Raw genomic sequence first — 16,607 nt, 5'->3', positions numbered from 1 at the left:
TGTAATCCATTTGTTTTGTCTCTGCGCACACGCAACGTAATAGGTCGTTTTTCCTGGTAAGTCCGAATAAAATCAAACAGTCCGTTTATTTAAAGCTATGCAGAGGATTTAAACGGCGGTTATAAAAAAGCTTCCCTACAAACTCAGTGCTCGTCGCCGTGTCCGAGCAGGTGTGAACGCGCTTCGGGTCAGCTCTCCAACAGATAACATGAATCCCGCTTACTCAGAGACGCTTCCGCGGCGCGGAGATGACTTGAGCGACTGTGGCCACTGCTGCCGTGCGCAACACATGCCCGAGTGTGTGTGAGTGTGTGTGTGTGTGTGTGTGTGTGTGTGTGTGTGTTGTGAGTGTGTGTGAAAGCTACCACTAGTCGCCCCCAGTGCTCTTCAGTCTCCACTCTCCCTTCTCACCGCAGACTGAACGTCACGTCCGCACTTGAACTTGAGTTTTCTCCCACCGTAGAAGCCAGAGAGCCTTACAGAGCCACGCAGAGCCACGCAGAGCCACGCGCGCGCGCCGGGGGGATGCGATACTCCTTCGCGAGCACAAAGAGAAAAAGAGGGTGACAGACCGTCCTCGGACCAGTGCCGGGCTCTGACTGCAAGAGTTAAAGTCTGAGAGGCCGGCGCTGAGTGCAGCGCTGGAGGTGCCCACCACTTGGCGAGAAGAAAACTGGATTCCTGTTTTACACGCGTCAACTAAAGTCCAGCCACCTCCACACAGGACCGGATAGTGTCCAGTGTCCGGAGAGTGGACAGATACACGGACAGACCATCAGGAGGTGACCCCACCGTCTCTCCGCTCTGCTCTTTTTTCTCCAAGCTCCTTTGAGGGGATGGTGTGAAACCGACAGAGGAAAGAGCCCGGCTGTCCCCCCCTCCCTCCGCGCTCCAACAAGGGAGGCGCGCAACCACTTTGGCACCGAGCTCTGAGCGAGCGCCCCGGCGCCCAGCGCTGCGCCACGGCCGGTGACCGCAAAGCTCAGCAGTCGCTGCCCACCGAAGACAGATCCACCGCGCAGTGGTCAATCCGCGGGCCGCACCTGTGGCCGGTGCGAAGCGGTCAGCTGGGGGTGACCAGTGAATTTTGGGGCCAGTTTGGCCGTGTGCAGGAGCGGCAGCCGCGGGAGAAGAAGGAGGAGGAGGAGGAGGAGGAGAGCCGACCTTTCCTGAGCAGCTCTCCGGGCGATGCCAGTGTAAATGCCAGGGCGATGTCCCGACGCAAGCAGGGGAACCCGCAGCACCTGTCCCAGAGAGAAATAACGCGTAAGTTACCCTGGGTCACTTTTCACTGTCTCACACTCCGATGTTTTCCTTTTTCTTTTCTGGTTGCATACAAATTCTAGATTTTCAGATCTGGGGCAGAAAGTTTTCTGAAGTGTCCCTTAAGCGACTGTGCTCCTATTTTTCCATAAGTAATTGCCAAGAATTAGTCAAATTATTTAAAGCGCATATCTGATCTATTCGGTGTGTAAATAACATGCTGGAGCTAAGAATTTACAGTCGGAGCTCAGAGAGCGAAGAAATCTGCGCAGCTGGAAGAGCCGCGCACGGAAGAGCCGCAGGTCCGTCCCGACACAAGATCGGTGCTCCGGTCCTTGCTGTGGTTTAAGCTGCGCTTGAGACAACAGAGAAACATACAATTCAGAACAACAAAGGCTGTTTAATCTATCAGCTACATGCCTTGTACATTTCGCAGTTTGGTACAATCTCTTCACAGAACCGGATCCCTCTGTTGGATGGGTTTTAGATTTAAAAATAATTCACGAACGCAACTTTATAAAAACACTGTCTCTGAAAAATAAAAACCTGATTAAAGTGAATTAAACAGACAGACCACAGCGTAAATAATGATTTATTTTCCCATCACTTCGTCTGTCCCGTTCAGGTTGTTTTAAAACTCATTTTCTGTAACATGCACGCGACTTGGATTATTTAAAACCAAACTAAAATTTATGCACTTATTAAGTGACAAACAATATCCAGAGTTCAAAAGTTATATTTTAAAAGACAACATATTAATAAAATTAGATTAATTTAGTTTTTTTCTTCTAAGAAAAGACAAACATCTTACACTTGATCTGATGTGACATTTGAATTAATCCTTAGATTTAAACGGGTTTAATATGTGAGGATTTTGATATTTTGTCACTTTTTGCCCTCAAACTTCTCAGTAGCGAGATTTTTCTCTTGTTCATGGTCTCGGATCAGTTGTCCGGTTGATGCGTTCTGACAGCAGCAAGTAACCCTAACACTGAAGCACCTGGAGTGATTTAAAGAACTTTTTGCACTAATAATGAAGTCAGGTGTTTTTAACTCCGCAGCCTGGTTGTGCACAAACTGTGCTTTTGCTGCAGAGCCATTCTGCATGCACGGACAAACATGGATTTTGGTGGACATTTATCTGTAACTTTGCTCTCCCAGAGGCCTGCGGAGTGTCACTTGGTGCGCTCTGCAAGTTTTTCAGAGAGCTAAAAATGGGGATATAAGTCAGGTGGAACGAGATATTACAGGTTAATAAGTGAGCTTTCTGTTTGCACAGTTGTTCTGTGTGCAGGTCGGTCGTCTGATTTATCCGCGTTCAGGCTGCTGCGCGGTGCCACGTTCTGTAATTTATGTGCAAGAGAAGCTTCTGGATTTACTCTGCTTGACAACCCGCATGTGCACACACAGATGCATATATTTATGTGAGAAAGAAGACATGTATGTAAATGTTCACCTCCCAAAAAATCTACATAATTCGTCTTGCGCTAAAATCCATCAGATGTGGGTTTAAATGCGCAGCTTTTTTAATCTGAATGTTGCAAAACAAAAAAAAAGTGCCTCTTTTAACCTGAATTCTTCCTTAGGAGAGGGTGTGAGAGGTGAAGCTGAACTTTTTAAATTAGGTTCAGCCATAAATTACTCAGAGGATGCTCTGCTCATGAAGACCTTTTTCACCTTGTGTGACAGCCTTTTTTTTTTTTATTCAGTAATGGATTGGTCCTGGATCCAACTGGAGAATGAATCTGAGGAATAATTTGGATGTTTATCGTCTACGTCAAATCCAGCTCTGCACATTTTCACATCTAGCATTATACGACAAAAATCAAACAAGAGGGATACATCTTCTGATAGTGTACAGAGTTTGTCCCGCAGAGACAAGAAGAATGAGCTGAAATTCAGACAGTTTTGGTTTTGTCTGATTTGATGCACGTTGAATTAAAAAAAGAAACCCCGGCTCTCCTCCAAGGAGGTTGATGGAGTGTGAAGAGGCGCAAACAGAACGAGAGCTTTCATTACGCACGCGCGCGCGCACGTGCTCCGTGTAAATTGCAGTCGCCCACTTGAGATGCATGTTTCCCTTCGGCTTGTCAAATAGCCGTGCACCCCGCTGGGGCTGAAGTCTTTGTTAGAAGCGGAGAGGAGCCTTTAAAATGCCACAAATGAAAATGCACTCCTGCACAGCGGATTCTGATAAACGCACCGGTTCAGTTTAAGGTCACTAAAACAGCAGCTGAACGTGTTGCTCATTAATTTAAACTAGAACATGAAGGGCTATTTGTTTTTATCACTTTTGATTTTTGTAAACTGGTGCAGTTTCCTATTGCTGTTCTGGCATTTATATCCTGCATGGAAGTCCATGAATGCATGTCTGAACTCATGGCTGCACACACGCTTACACGCCCACTCTTGCATACCAGGGTACTGGTGTGCTCAGCTAAGGTTTACTGTCGTCGACTTGTACTTCAGCGCCTCCTCCTGTTGGTGTTCAGCCTGCTTGAGCTAGGGGGAGCTATCAGGCTGGAAGCTCTGCAGCAGTATGTGTGTGTGTGTGTGTGTGTGTGTGTGTGTGTGGTGTGTGTGAGTGTGTGCTTAATCAGATGACATCAGTGCTGGAAGACCCTATTCACCTCTTTAACTGTCAGCAACTGCACACCGTGTACTTCTGGGTTTTATTTACATTGGGAACTGTCACTTCATACAGACTTATTCACTGTGCATTTAGAGCAAAGATTTCAACATATTTGCTATACTTTTTGTTTGGTTTATACCTGAATAATCCTAGCAACACCATACCCGGACAGACCATCAGGAGGTGACCCCACAATAATATTAGTCTTTCATCTGCTGAATGTTAAGGCTAATTATAGTTGTCTTATCTTGCTTAAACAATGCCCACTGATTTTAAATATTAGAGCTTCCAAGTGTTGAAGAATCAAAACAAAAAAGCACTTATGTGCTCCACACATTTCTCAGGGTGGAATAGTGCTACATTTGGGATAATTTTACATTAAATGTTTTGCAGTAGACATGAGACGGTTAATGGTATCAAGGTATTTACAGATGTTTAAAAAGTTGCAGTTTTTAAAGCTGCTAAAATTTCCCACCATACCATTCCTACAACCTAATGTGTTTGTTATGAGATGCCAGGGAAAGTGCAGGCGTGACAGGATTTCTTTTTTCCTGATGACATAGAGCGTTGAATAGCACAGAGCTCCCCGACCTGTGGCTGTGGACTGCCAGTCAGCTGTCTGAAAGAGGCTATTTGACTTTTTTCATGCTTATAAAAGCAGCAGAGCTTGTTCTGCAAAAATATTTCCTGTCGCAAAAATGTAGACATTCATGCTGTGGCAGCCAAAGCAGCAGCACCCATAACTCTTTAAGATGACGCTGTGTTGAAACTACAATTTTTTTTTTGATTCGCTTAAGTTTGTGTATCAAAATCAAAATAACACTAAATGTTATACATTGTTTATAACTGAAATAACAAATATGCTTTATTAATTTAGCACACTTAGCGACAAAACAAAAAGAGGCGAAAGTAAAAAATGGAAAAGAAAATCTGTGGATTAAAATGAGTTTTATTCAAAAATTATTCCACAGCAGATGAAACCAAAAATCATTTGATGGCTGTTTTTTGTTGATTTAAGTTTCAAAATGAGTACTTTTTTGTGTACTCTTGCTCTGGTTTTGATGGTTGACAGCAGACAGGAAACGACAAAAGAGCGAGGACATGATGGTATGAACCTGAAACACCTGCAAACTGAAAAAAACACATTTTACACTCTGCACAAACAGTCAGATTCATCTTCAGTTGCTCCATGAAACTAAGTTACATGTAAAATAATTGATGCACAATAAGAACAACTTCATGTCTGCAGAGTCTCAGAATCCAGCAGCGGCCGCATGCGGCAGCTAGATGAGCTCAGCGGAAGTGAACTTAAATCAGTTTTGATATCTCTATACCATCCTGCATGAAAGTGTGTGTGTGTGTGTGTGTGACAGAGAGAGTGTGTGCAGCATTACTGACATTTTATCTTGATTTCAGAGTTTGCTTCCTTCAAAAAGACACACTGGCAGTTTTTCTTCAGCTTTTTTTAATTGCTCAGAATAAAATGAAACATTTGATGGCCTTTGATGGTACATGTCAGGCTGCAATAATAAAAGGACAATGTATGAAACAAACCACAGGTACAGTAGCTGGCTTGGGCCAAACTCGATGACAGAAAAATTTTAACTCTCCGTTTGATCTGAGCTCTGCAGATCTCTTCTGCTTTTTAAAAAATTTCGTCCGTTCCTGTTTTTCCCTCCTTCACCTGATTAGCACTCTCGACTGCCACACATAAACCTTATTAGGTAAATCAGGCCACATTGTCGCTTCCTCCTTTGTGCCGTCTTTTGCAAACAAACTGTCGGCGGTGCTAGAGTGCAAATAAAACTCAAAATCGAACCTATGGTTTTGTTTTCATGTGGAGTGTTTTCTCAGACAGCTACTGGCTGAATGTAACGTTACACAGCGATTTATGAGGATGATAAACAAACATCTGAGTAAATTTCAGAATTTTTTTTTTTGGTGGTTTTAAGAGATTAATATTTTGTTCCAGTTGATAAACCACAGGAAGGCAGCTACCTATTTCACATCTGTCTGTGTGTATCACATTATTACAATAACTGACATGTCAGATGAAATCGAGTCTGCGCTGTGTATGTGTGTGTGTGTGTATTTGTTGGGTTTGTTCCAGGTCAGCTAACTGGCTTTATTCTGTCCGATGTTTATTAGGAAACACACTCCGTACTGTACAGGGCTGATCATTTCAGAGGACAGATGGCTGCAGCCTGCAGGCCACAAACACAATAATGCATGCATGTGAGTGTGAGTGTGTGTGCAGCAGACAAACATGTTATGATGCAGAAGGAGACGCATTGTGGGCTGACGGATCTCCGATGGTGTGCACCTGCTCTCACACACACACACACACACACACACACACACACACACACACACACACACACACACACACACACACACACACACACACACACACACACACACACACACACACACTTCCTGTAGCCGTATAAAACCGGTAAGCATGCATGCATCCGTCTGCAATCTGTCTGCTGATATTCTGAGGATCAAAAATAGAAAATTTTTGTAATTGAAAGTTGATCACCTGGGTGTTTAAAAGCAGCAGGTATGAATCTGAATCTGGAGCTGATCCTTCATCCATCAAAGACGGAGGTCTTTGATGGATGAAGAGATGATGAGGAAGATCAAGATTAACGTTTATAGACTGGTTGGGCACCAAGTCCATCAACTGAGTGCTGCTTTGGAGAATCATGAATTATGGAGATGATTCACTAGAAGGCTGTTTATATCCTCATCTAAGTTTCTTTTTGGATATTTTTATAAACATGACCCAGATGATGAGGAATCAAACACACTGATTGGATTTTTGGAGCACCCAAGTCATGTTATATGAACAACCAATCTGCAGAGTAAACCAACAAAAGTACTGAATTTGAGAAAAATGTGGGACAAGCTTATAACAAACCTTTGTGACAGATAAAGTCACTCATAAATTCATACATGCCAAATCAATAAAAAGAAGTAGGAAGATTAATGTTTTATTTTTAATTTTTTGGACTGGAAAAATTGTCTGCATTAAACACCAAGAATGTCTTTGATAACATCAAATTTCACACTCAGCTGCTGCATCTTCAGGCTTTCTCAGTTTATAATAAAATGCTGCAAAGTGCATCTGCTCAGAACCGAGTCCACAGAGTGCATAATTGAGGCCAATACAGGTTCAGGCTTTCCCTCCACAGTTTGGATCAGGTTCATTTGTCCGCTTCTTCCAGCTGTCCATTTTTTTCTTCTTTTTATTTCCATTCTTCCCTTCTTCATGTTTTTCCATTTAACGCACTAAAATAAGAAATACAAGTGCCTGATTTAGGTTTGCAGGATAAAAAGATCAAATAGATTTGAATATTAAGCACATCGAGAAGAAGCCTCCACACAGATGCCTTTTTCTGTGAAAAACAAAAAATCTTTTCGCACCAGCTCCTGGTGATGTTAGATGGTTCTGAGATGACAGAATCCAGACTGATGTTGACTTGTCTCGTCTGTTTTCTCCTCTTAACTTTAGCGGAGGTTGAGCATCCAGATGGCGTGCTGCTCTCCAACTCGTCACCCCCCCACCCACTCGGCCTTCCTGGCCACACTCTGGAGCCCAGCTTGACCCACTCGCTGCCGCCCGGCCTCCACGCCGACCGCGACCTGCTGACCTGCGGCCAGTGCCAACTCACCTTCCCGCTGGGCGACATCCTTCTCTTCATCGAGCATAAGAAGAAGCAGTGCCAAACACCGCTGCTTCCCAACAGTTGCTACGACAAGATGAACGACCGAGGAGGAGGAGGGGGTCTCCAAAGCCTTTATCACTACGCCCAGCGGGGGGAACTGAGGAAGGTGGTGGAGCCCGTGGAGATCGGCATCCAGGTGACACCAGAGGAGGAGGAGGCGGTAGGAGGGAGAGGACGAAGAGAAGGAGTGGAGAGGGGGGAAAAGACACCCACCAAAGGAATTTGCCCGAAGCAGGAGAGCACACCAGCAGGTAGGCAGAACAGACACACACTCTCACTTTTAAGAGGTTTAGATTTTGTGCAACACATGCATGCACTAACAACATTTTACAAATAATAACTACATTTAAAATACAATTTGTGCATCTTGCTGCTGTAGTGGCTTGAGTTTGCAAGTTTATTTTTTGCAGCATTACCTCACTTCCCTCCCATTCTTCACCAAGCTGATAACTTTTCTAACTTCTAGAGTTGTAATGGACATAGTCTGATTAGGTTCATTTTTTTAGACAGACTTTTTTAAATGAACAGTTCCAGTTCAGTATGCGTACCCTGTAAACTCATTCCCATTTTGTCACCTGAAGACCGCTTATTTTTAATGCATTTAAATAGGATTTTATGTGATAGACCAAACCTTTTACATTTTTTTTACAAATCAAAATCTGAAAAGTGTGTCATGCATATATGTTCAACCCCTTTAACGTTTGTGCCCCTAAATGAAATCAAATCAGAAGAAGTTTAAAACAGCATTAGGTTATAAAACAATATCCCAGACTTTGAACTTCTCACAGAGCTCTGTTCAATCCTAAAATGGAAAGAGATTGGCACAACTGTAACTATAAAGATATGGCCATTGACCTGACAGGCCTGGTAATTAGAGCTTTAATCAAGAAAGCAGCCAAAAGGCCCATGGTAACTCTGGAGGAGCTGAAGTGATTCACAGCTCAGATGGGATAATCTGTTAACAAGGGAACTACTAGACATATACTCCACCAATCTGGCCCTAATGGAAAAGTAGTAAATTTGATAAATTGTTAAAAGAAAGCCAAAATAATTTCCTTCACCAGTTTGCCCACAAGTTATGTACGAGCCATGTAGAAAACACAGCAAACTTAGAAGTAAGTGTTTTGGTCAGATGAGAAACTGAAGCTTGTGGCCTTCAGGTAAAATGCTGTGTTTGGCATACATATGCACAAAGTAAATTTCAGATTTTTATTTGCAGGAACATTTTGAAAGCCATGGATCACTTTCCTTTCACTTTATAGTCAGACAGTGGGAAAAAATGCTCAGTTGTTATTGTGATTTTCATTACAGAAGATTATGCTGAGCCTGCAGAGAGCACGCCATCGATTCCAGTCATCTCTGAATTGCAACTGTACATCAATGCAACAAAATTAGTTTTTAAAAGCTCAATGTATCCTAATTTACATTGCTTTTGGAAAAGAGGTGCATCTGACTGTGCAAAAATAATCTGATAACCACTATATGAATAAATTTTGATTCAAATTACAATCCTAATATTATCACAAACTAATGATTTCTTAGACCAGATTAGGATGCAAAACAAGTGGAAGACATACAGGAACACCTTCACCTAAATCATTAGATTGTTGAGGGTTTAACTGATGTGGAACGTTTGCCGGTTCTGACCTCCAACTCGTGGGTCTGCCTGCTACAAAGAGCATGTTTGGCTTTGCATATCTTTGAGCACACGTTTTCAGTTTTTGTGGATCAGTCCTGTTGTGTTGCTGCTGCAGAAAGAAAGAGAGAGAAGTTCATTTCATTAGAGAGGGAGGACAACAGAGAGAGGACAGACGCCTTCCACGCTCAGAGCTCTAAACCCCCTCAAGGACTCGGCTCGTTGAAACAAAGTGTGTAAAAACATGACAGAGAGGCTCACCCCGACTCGTGTGGAGAAATCCAGCCTAAGCCATCTGCTTAAAAAGGTGAAAAGCTCATTAAAATTCAAATAAGCAAAGCCAGGAAAAAGAAAGAGAAAAAACACAGTGGAAGAAGAAGACAGAGAGGGGGATTAAAAAGAGGCAAGTTTCTTCCATTTTCGGTTATCTCTCAAACCAGTCAATATAATTACTTCACAGGAGAAAGGCTGAATATTCCCAGAGAACGTTGGAGGTCAGGAATCTGCAGGATTTCAGGAATCTGCAGGAATTCACCCAAAACCTGCTTTAGCTAAAATCACCAAGTCAGTGGTTAAGCGAGGGTAAGGACTCAGTGGATACATTCACCTATAACTCAAAGGTCCCTAACTTTAATCAGATTTTATTAAACTCAAAAAAAGTGCACCAAAGTCATGTTGTTGGTTGATGCGTTTATGGACCAATGATTAGTGTTCTTTGTTTTAATAGATTTTAATGAATAAGAATAGTTAAATCAGATTTTTCACTATTTGAGCTGATCAAGTGAAATTTGTCTGAATCAAAACTCTGGCATACTGATTAGTGGATATAAAGCTACACACTCTGTGCAGTACTACATTTACATTCACTGTTGCATTGAAAATGTTAAAAAGTTTACGGAAATTTCAACATCTTCGATTAGTTTTTTTCCCCCTAGGATCAGGTGATTTGTAAATTTTCAGTGAACATAAAATCCAAACATGTCTAAGAATGTCTAACAAAATGTCAGAAATATGTTTGCAAACAGCTGAAAAAAGTGATTTAAACGTGCAGAATTATTTTAATCAGTAAGCTAATTGTAGAACATTTGTTTGTCCCCTAAAGCTGACACAGTTCCGCTGCCCTAATATGGTTTGCTCCACTTATAATGTCTGTATGGTTGGAAATAAAACTTGATTCAGTTGCAAACTCTGGTCCGAAGCCACCCGAGGTAACACCTCTGACTCAGTTGTAAAGATCCCCTGTGAGCACGTCAGTCTGTGGTATGACCTCGGCTGGAAACTGTGTTTGGACCCAAACTTCATTATTATTTCATCAGGCTATAACATCTCTGCAAGGCAGAGTTTCATTGCTGTGGACACAACAGAAAAAAGGAAAAAAAAAAATCTCTCTAGCTTGGTGCTAATTGACTTCATGTCATTAGGTTTTCATATTTATGTGCAGAAATATATTTTCCCTTTGCTTCAAATGCTTGCAATATATCTGACTGCAATCCTCCAGTGGAATCAGCCCCACATGCTGCAAACCGTAATTGCACAATATTTCTTTATAACAGAAAGAGCAATAATAATTTTCATATTAAAAGCAAAAACATTAGTGGCTCAATTGGACGTGCACTGCGGCGGCAGCTGTAAACTATATTGCTCCAATAAGATTTTATGTTTGAAAATTACCCTCGGTATTTCACAGTTTCCACATGATTCATACGTCCAACCAGCACCTTATTAACACTAGCGAAGGATAGAGCTCTTTGTTAATCAACACAGGCTTTAATTTACAGAAAACACATGACTGTAAGTCACTGAGGGGAGGGGGGGACAACAAGCTGCAGAAAAAGTTTTCTTTCTAAATCAGATGGAGTTTTTCTCTTCACAACTTTTGTTACCTGCTGTTAAAGGTGGGGACACAGATGAAGTTGAGGGAAAACTGATCAGGGCGATCTAATTGGCACCCTGCAGGTTGATACAGCAGAAGCGATCCTCTTTATTACTTCAAACTTTTAAATTAAGAAGAGGTGCTCCTGCTCTGTAGCTGATACCTTGTCTGAAAAAGTAAGACATGAAAGGCAGAAATACAGAGCATGAAGGGTGAAAACACGTTTCTCTATCAGTGTGAGGCTTTCTGTGACCAATTTCAGAGTCAGGTATGGTTAAACTTGTAAAAAAGTTACATCTCAACAGGATTTATGATGGATAAAACAAAACAAACAGATACAAATTAGAAATTTGATTGACTTCCTGTTTTAAGAGATAAATACTTTATGCAATGACAATCTTCATCAAGTCCATTTTTAGACAGTTGGTTAAAGAAAAATTGATAAATGTTTCAATAGGTGTAATCTTACAGCTCAGAAAAAATACTAGAGAAAGGAAAATAGGTCAATTTGTAACCCTGTAGCCTATATGTACCAAGTATTCAGTTTATAAGTACCCACAATAGGTACCCAGTATGCATGTATGATCAGGCACCCTCTAAATCACCCATAGGTACTCTGTTGTTACCCCCTAGGTATCCTGCAAGTGCCCCCAAACTACACTGTAAGAACCCCCTAAGTTCCCTGGAAGGTTCACCAGTATGTAATCTGTGATTACACCAATTGCCTATAGCAGGTACCCTGTATGTGTGCCTGTGCTTACCCACTGTAAGCATACCACACAACTACCCCATAACTACTCTGTATGTCATATTTATTTGTAAAGCACATTTACAAAAATATAACGGTGCTTCACAATTACACCAATAAAAATAATATTGCATATAGAATGAAATTTTAATAAAAATAAATAAAAGCCAAAGAATTAAGACTTCTAGAAACTATTTAGCATTTTATGTTCAATCAGTCAAAGGCCAAAGAAAAGTGATGAGTTTTTAACAGATATTTCAATGATGCTATAGTCTGAGCGAAGCAATCATGTAGAGGTAAGGTATTTCACAATCTTGGTGCAGCCCCAACTAATGCTCCAACGCGTCTGTGTTTTAACTTTGATCTCGCCACATCGAGGAGAAAGTGGCGGGTTGATCTGAGTGTGGGTCTTGAGATCGTGTAGATAGGATGTAGCTAGAGCATTTAAAACCTTTATGAGCAACTTAAGTGAGCAATAAAGTTATAAAATCAATGTGATGACAGACATGAAGCCAATATAGAGATAGTTACCCTTACTCTTTAAGTGTCCTGTAAGTTCTCCATTACCCTGTAGGTACCCCTCAAAATACCTCTAATGGGATCCCTATAAGTACCCTGTGAGTAAACCCAAATAGCTATTGATACCCTGTAAGAACAATGTAACAAGTCACTTTTATACCTGAAGGTACCCTTTGTGCATCTTGTGAGTAGCCTGCAACTACTTTGTAGTACATAAGGGAGGAAGGGGAATCAACATGGGTGTGGAAAATACCTCAATATATGGTTAAATGTATTTGGATGGAAATTCATGGAGGACATGTTTCAGTGTAAAGGTTTTGTTGGTCAGAAAGCCTCTGAATCAGTCAAAATAAACTAAAAACAGATGATGTCTTTAGTTCTTATGAGCTAGCCCAAACATCATATTTAGTACATATTGGTGTCAGTTTGTAGAAATGTAAAAAGCAACCTGCTGAAGTTTCAGTGGTAACAGTCAGGTCAAACACTACCATAGTTTCAGGTGAGTGTGAGCACGGTTAGGAGGCAGCACACAGTGACAGCAGATTAAAATAAAGAAACATGTCAGTTTTCCTTTAAGGCTTGCACACAGTGTGAGCGCTTCTCACCGAGGAGTGTTTAACAGCACCTGACACGATGGTGTGCAGCCCTTAAAGCCGCGTCAGCCAGGCTTTAATTCAGACATTAAACCATGTCCACTTACACACACACACAAACACTCAGAGTAGAGTTCTGACAAACTCTGATACGATGACACCTTTTTTTAATCTGATGGTTTCTGTGTACGCTGCGTTTACACCCCTTTCCCTTCAGTTTTCTGCACTTCATTTATTCTTAAACCACCAGCTGTAATTCAAATGTTAAAACACAGTGATGACGAAAATGATTCACACACGTTTTCATAAATGACAGAGTTTGTTGGCGAGTCGTGCAAATATTTACCATATGCTTATTTATCTTCCAAATGAAACTGCACAAAGAGCTTCAACCTAGAGTGTGTGTGATATAACAGTCTGTACTTTAGAGGCATTATGGAGTCCCACTGCTCTTGTTTTTTTTGTGTGCGTGTTGTTTCAATAAAGCTGGGAGGCCTCTCGGATGGAGCGATGGCCTGTTTGAAGTGGTAATTACTCTGGTTTGTATCGCTCTCTCTCTGCCAGTGTTGGTTTGCCTCTCTCGTCCTAGCCGGGGTGTTTGCGTCTTTGGATGCTACAGCCGTGATGCATTTTGAAGGGTCTGGAAGGTGCATGCTCATGCACATTTCAGGATGAGGAGTAACCACACAGTTTGTTTAAAAAAATACTTCCTGTTTACTTAGATAAGAGCCTACCGACATGTCAGCTGATTCTGTAAAACATTTCCCTGTTTTGTTATTCTGAATTGTTTCAGCGTTGATGCAGAGCAGCAAGCCCAGAAGCCTGTTAACTGAAGGACTGCTGATCATAGACACGCGGAGTTTCACATGTCACCACTGCAGCCATATTGATAGGCTTGTTGGAAATGTTGTATGACTACGCAGGAGCAGGAGCTGTTGTGGGCAGGAGATGCTCAAACCTTATGACAAAAGGGTATTAAACAAGGCCATTTTTCTTTCTAGGGTAGGGCTAACACAACATATAAAAATGTTTAGGGTGATATGTCAAATATTTGTGAAAAAGGAATTGAAAATTTAACCTTTGTTTAATACTACGAACAATAAATCTACTTTATATTGCTCATAAATGTTTTAATGAAGAAAAAAAAACACATCTATGTAACCTAGACTTGCTTTCCTTCAAGTTGACTAATTTAAAAAAAAAGACTGTTTTTGTAGTATTTTTAAGGTTTATTGTTTAACAATCAGCTTCAGAGTCACTTCATATTAAAGCGCTATAATAAATCTCTTATCTTTAAAAAATATTAGGTTTATACAATTGTAATTAAATGTAAACCAGTTAGAATTGCAGCTCTTTCAGTTCAGACATCTCCCCTACCAATTTGGTGGCCACACTGCAGTGGACATAGATGTTCAATGTTGCATCCAATATAAATTTGCAACCTGTGTTGTATGGCCAAATGTTCTCACAGTACAACACATACCCAGTCCCGAATGCCATGGACATGCAAATAAGCAATAGAAAATATCAAATCACCTTTTTCTTCAATTTGAGCCTTTCTGCAGCCTCCTTAAACAGTGGTAAATAGTCATATTGTCCAGATCAAAAACCACTTCTGTCTGTTACTGATCACCGATAGCAAATATTTATAAAATCTTTTAATCAGGACCCACGAATAAACAAACAGGAAAGTGTTTTCCATCGATTTTCAGCATACATAACCATTATAAGGGCTCAAACCCAAGCTAAGTGTTTTAGATGGCCAACCACAAAACGAAGAATGTGAAGTGAGGGGAAATTAGTAGCAGAAAGAGATGTTGTGTCAGTCTGGTGTTAAAACCTGCAAACATCTCCCCTTTAATCTGGTCTAAAATTGCTCGTTCCTAATTCAGCCAAAAATGGACTGAACATAAAACTCATAAAACAGAGGGAGGAACAATTACACTGAAGATTTAAAAAATAACTTGCAGCTGGTGGAAAATCTGCAGTGTCACTATGATGTAAAATTGTCAACATTCACAACAGAGCCCTGATATAATAAGCTGTTCTATAATGCCAAGAGTACCAGTCTTAAAGTTTATAATACTCCGATTTGAACAATAACTGTTGTTTTCTAATTCAGCTTCTAACTTAGACCTTACTTATATGCATTAGCCTTCTGATGCTGATACTGTCAATGGTTGACCCTCCTATCAGGTCTCAAAAGCCTGAAAGGAAAGGAAAGGAATGGAAAGGAAAGGAACGGAAAGGAAAGGAAAGGAAAGGAAAGGAAAGGAAAGGAAAGGAAAGGAAAGGAAATGTAGAAAACTCTGGGATCATCAGGTTAGTTCTCTTACAGCATTGTTTGCCATAGTTCTGTCTTCTTTATTCTTCACAGCTAAAAGAGCCATTTTGAAATTACTAACCCAAAATCTTAAATGTGTTGGAGTTTAATTGTTTCCATGTTTTAGGCACTCAATAAACAATTTTTTCTTATCATCATGTTGGTTTCTCCTTAAAAGGATTATTTTTAGTAATTCATTAGAAAGACTGCGTTAAACCGTCAGCTCTTTCCTTTTATCCTCGTCAAGCCTTCAGAGCTCTGATAGAAGCATATCACAGGATAAGATGTTGCGTGTCCGCGTGAGCATACTTTTGTCCCCTCTTGACTTCCCTCCATCCTCCTCTTCCATCTTTCTTCTGTAAAATCCAACATCCTGGACGTAAACCAGGCACCCAGAGCAATATGAGACACATGACGGCAGAGAAAGACGGTGACTGATTGAGACAGAGAGGAAACACAGAAACTGGAGGTGGGTGGGGGTGGGAGGGGGACTTCACCATCATACGACATCTCATGTGCTTCTTTGCATTTTCTAAATCCCTTTCTGCCATTTTTGCCCTGTCCTCTCCCTCTCTGTCTCTGCAGCAGTAATCACTTTGCATGCACTCATTTAAATATTAAAATTTTCTTTAATCATCAAAGCCAGTAAGCATCATGCATATTCATATCATCTCACCCCCCAAATGCCTCCATCCCCTGCATCTCAGGTTCATTACTCTGCCACACAGCCATTAGCCACTTTCCTAATCACACAGTTTACACGCACAGACTGGCCACGTATGCACAGACACGCACACATACGCACACACAGCTAGCCAGCAGCAATAGCCGTTGCTAATCCACTAACTAGACTAAAACACACAGGCATCCCTCCAGTCCGAAGTGAGTGAGCAGACTTGTCATCCATCTCGATGGCTGGAGCTGCGAGTATTTGTCAAGAGGCTCGGCGAAGCCCTCATTTGCATAATGACTTTGTAGTTCTGCATTAATAAAATTTGCATATGAAGCCATGTTAATTACTCCTGATCAGCCTTTTTTGCATTCATGCATGGTAATTTTCGGCGACTTGCAAAATTGATGTCCTGGCGTCAGTGATGAGATTGGTGGAGGAAGCAGCGGTGTGCATGTGAGTGTGTGTGTGAGGGTGGATATGGACGGGTGGGGGGGATGAAGGTAAGGCCTGGAGGAGGAAGAAGAGGAGAAAGGAACATTGGAGCTTTATTAAAGATGGCAGATCAACTCTTTCTGCCCGTAACTTTCTTGAAATCATCTTTATTTGTCTCAACAGA

The 16,607-nt window shown here is 41.3% G+C and overlaps 1 protein-coding gene across 1 annotated transcript in view; it reads left to right on the top strand.

Moving 5' to 3' along the window:
* The first annotated feature begins 245 nt into the window (after positions 1-245).
* Positions 246-16,607, top strand: part of bcl11ba (BAF chromatin remodeling complex subunit BCL11B a) — a 45,146-nt gene continuing 28,784 nt past the window's right edge. The window contains exons 1-2 of the mRNA XM_047345250.1: positions 246-1,266; positions 7,413-7,877. Coding sequence (XP_047201206.1) covers positions 1,212-1,266; positions 7,413-7,877 — 520 coding nt within the window. The 5' untranslated portion in view covers positions 246-1,211. The remainder of the gene's footprint in view (positions 1,267-7,412; positions 7,878-16,607) is intronic.

Source organism: Girardinichthys multiradiatus, chromosome 19 (genome assembly GCF_021462225.1).
Source record: "Girardinichthys multiradiatus isolate DD_20200921_A chromosome 19, DD_fGirMul_XY1, whole genome shotgun sequence".
Taxonomy (NCBI): Eukaryota; Metazoa; Chordata; class Actinopteri; order Cyprinodontiformes; family Goodeidae; genus Girardinichthys; species Girardinichthys multiradiatus.
This window is presented reverse-complemented; position numbering and strand designations above follow the sequence as displayed.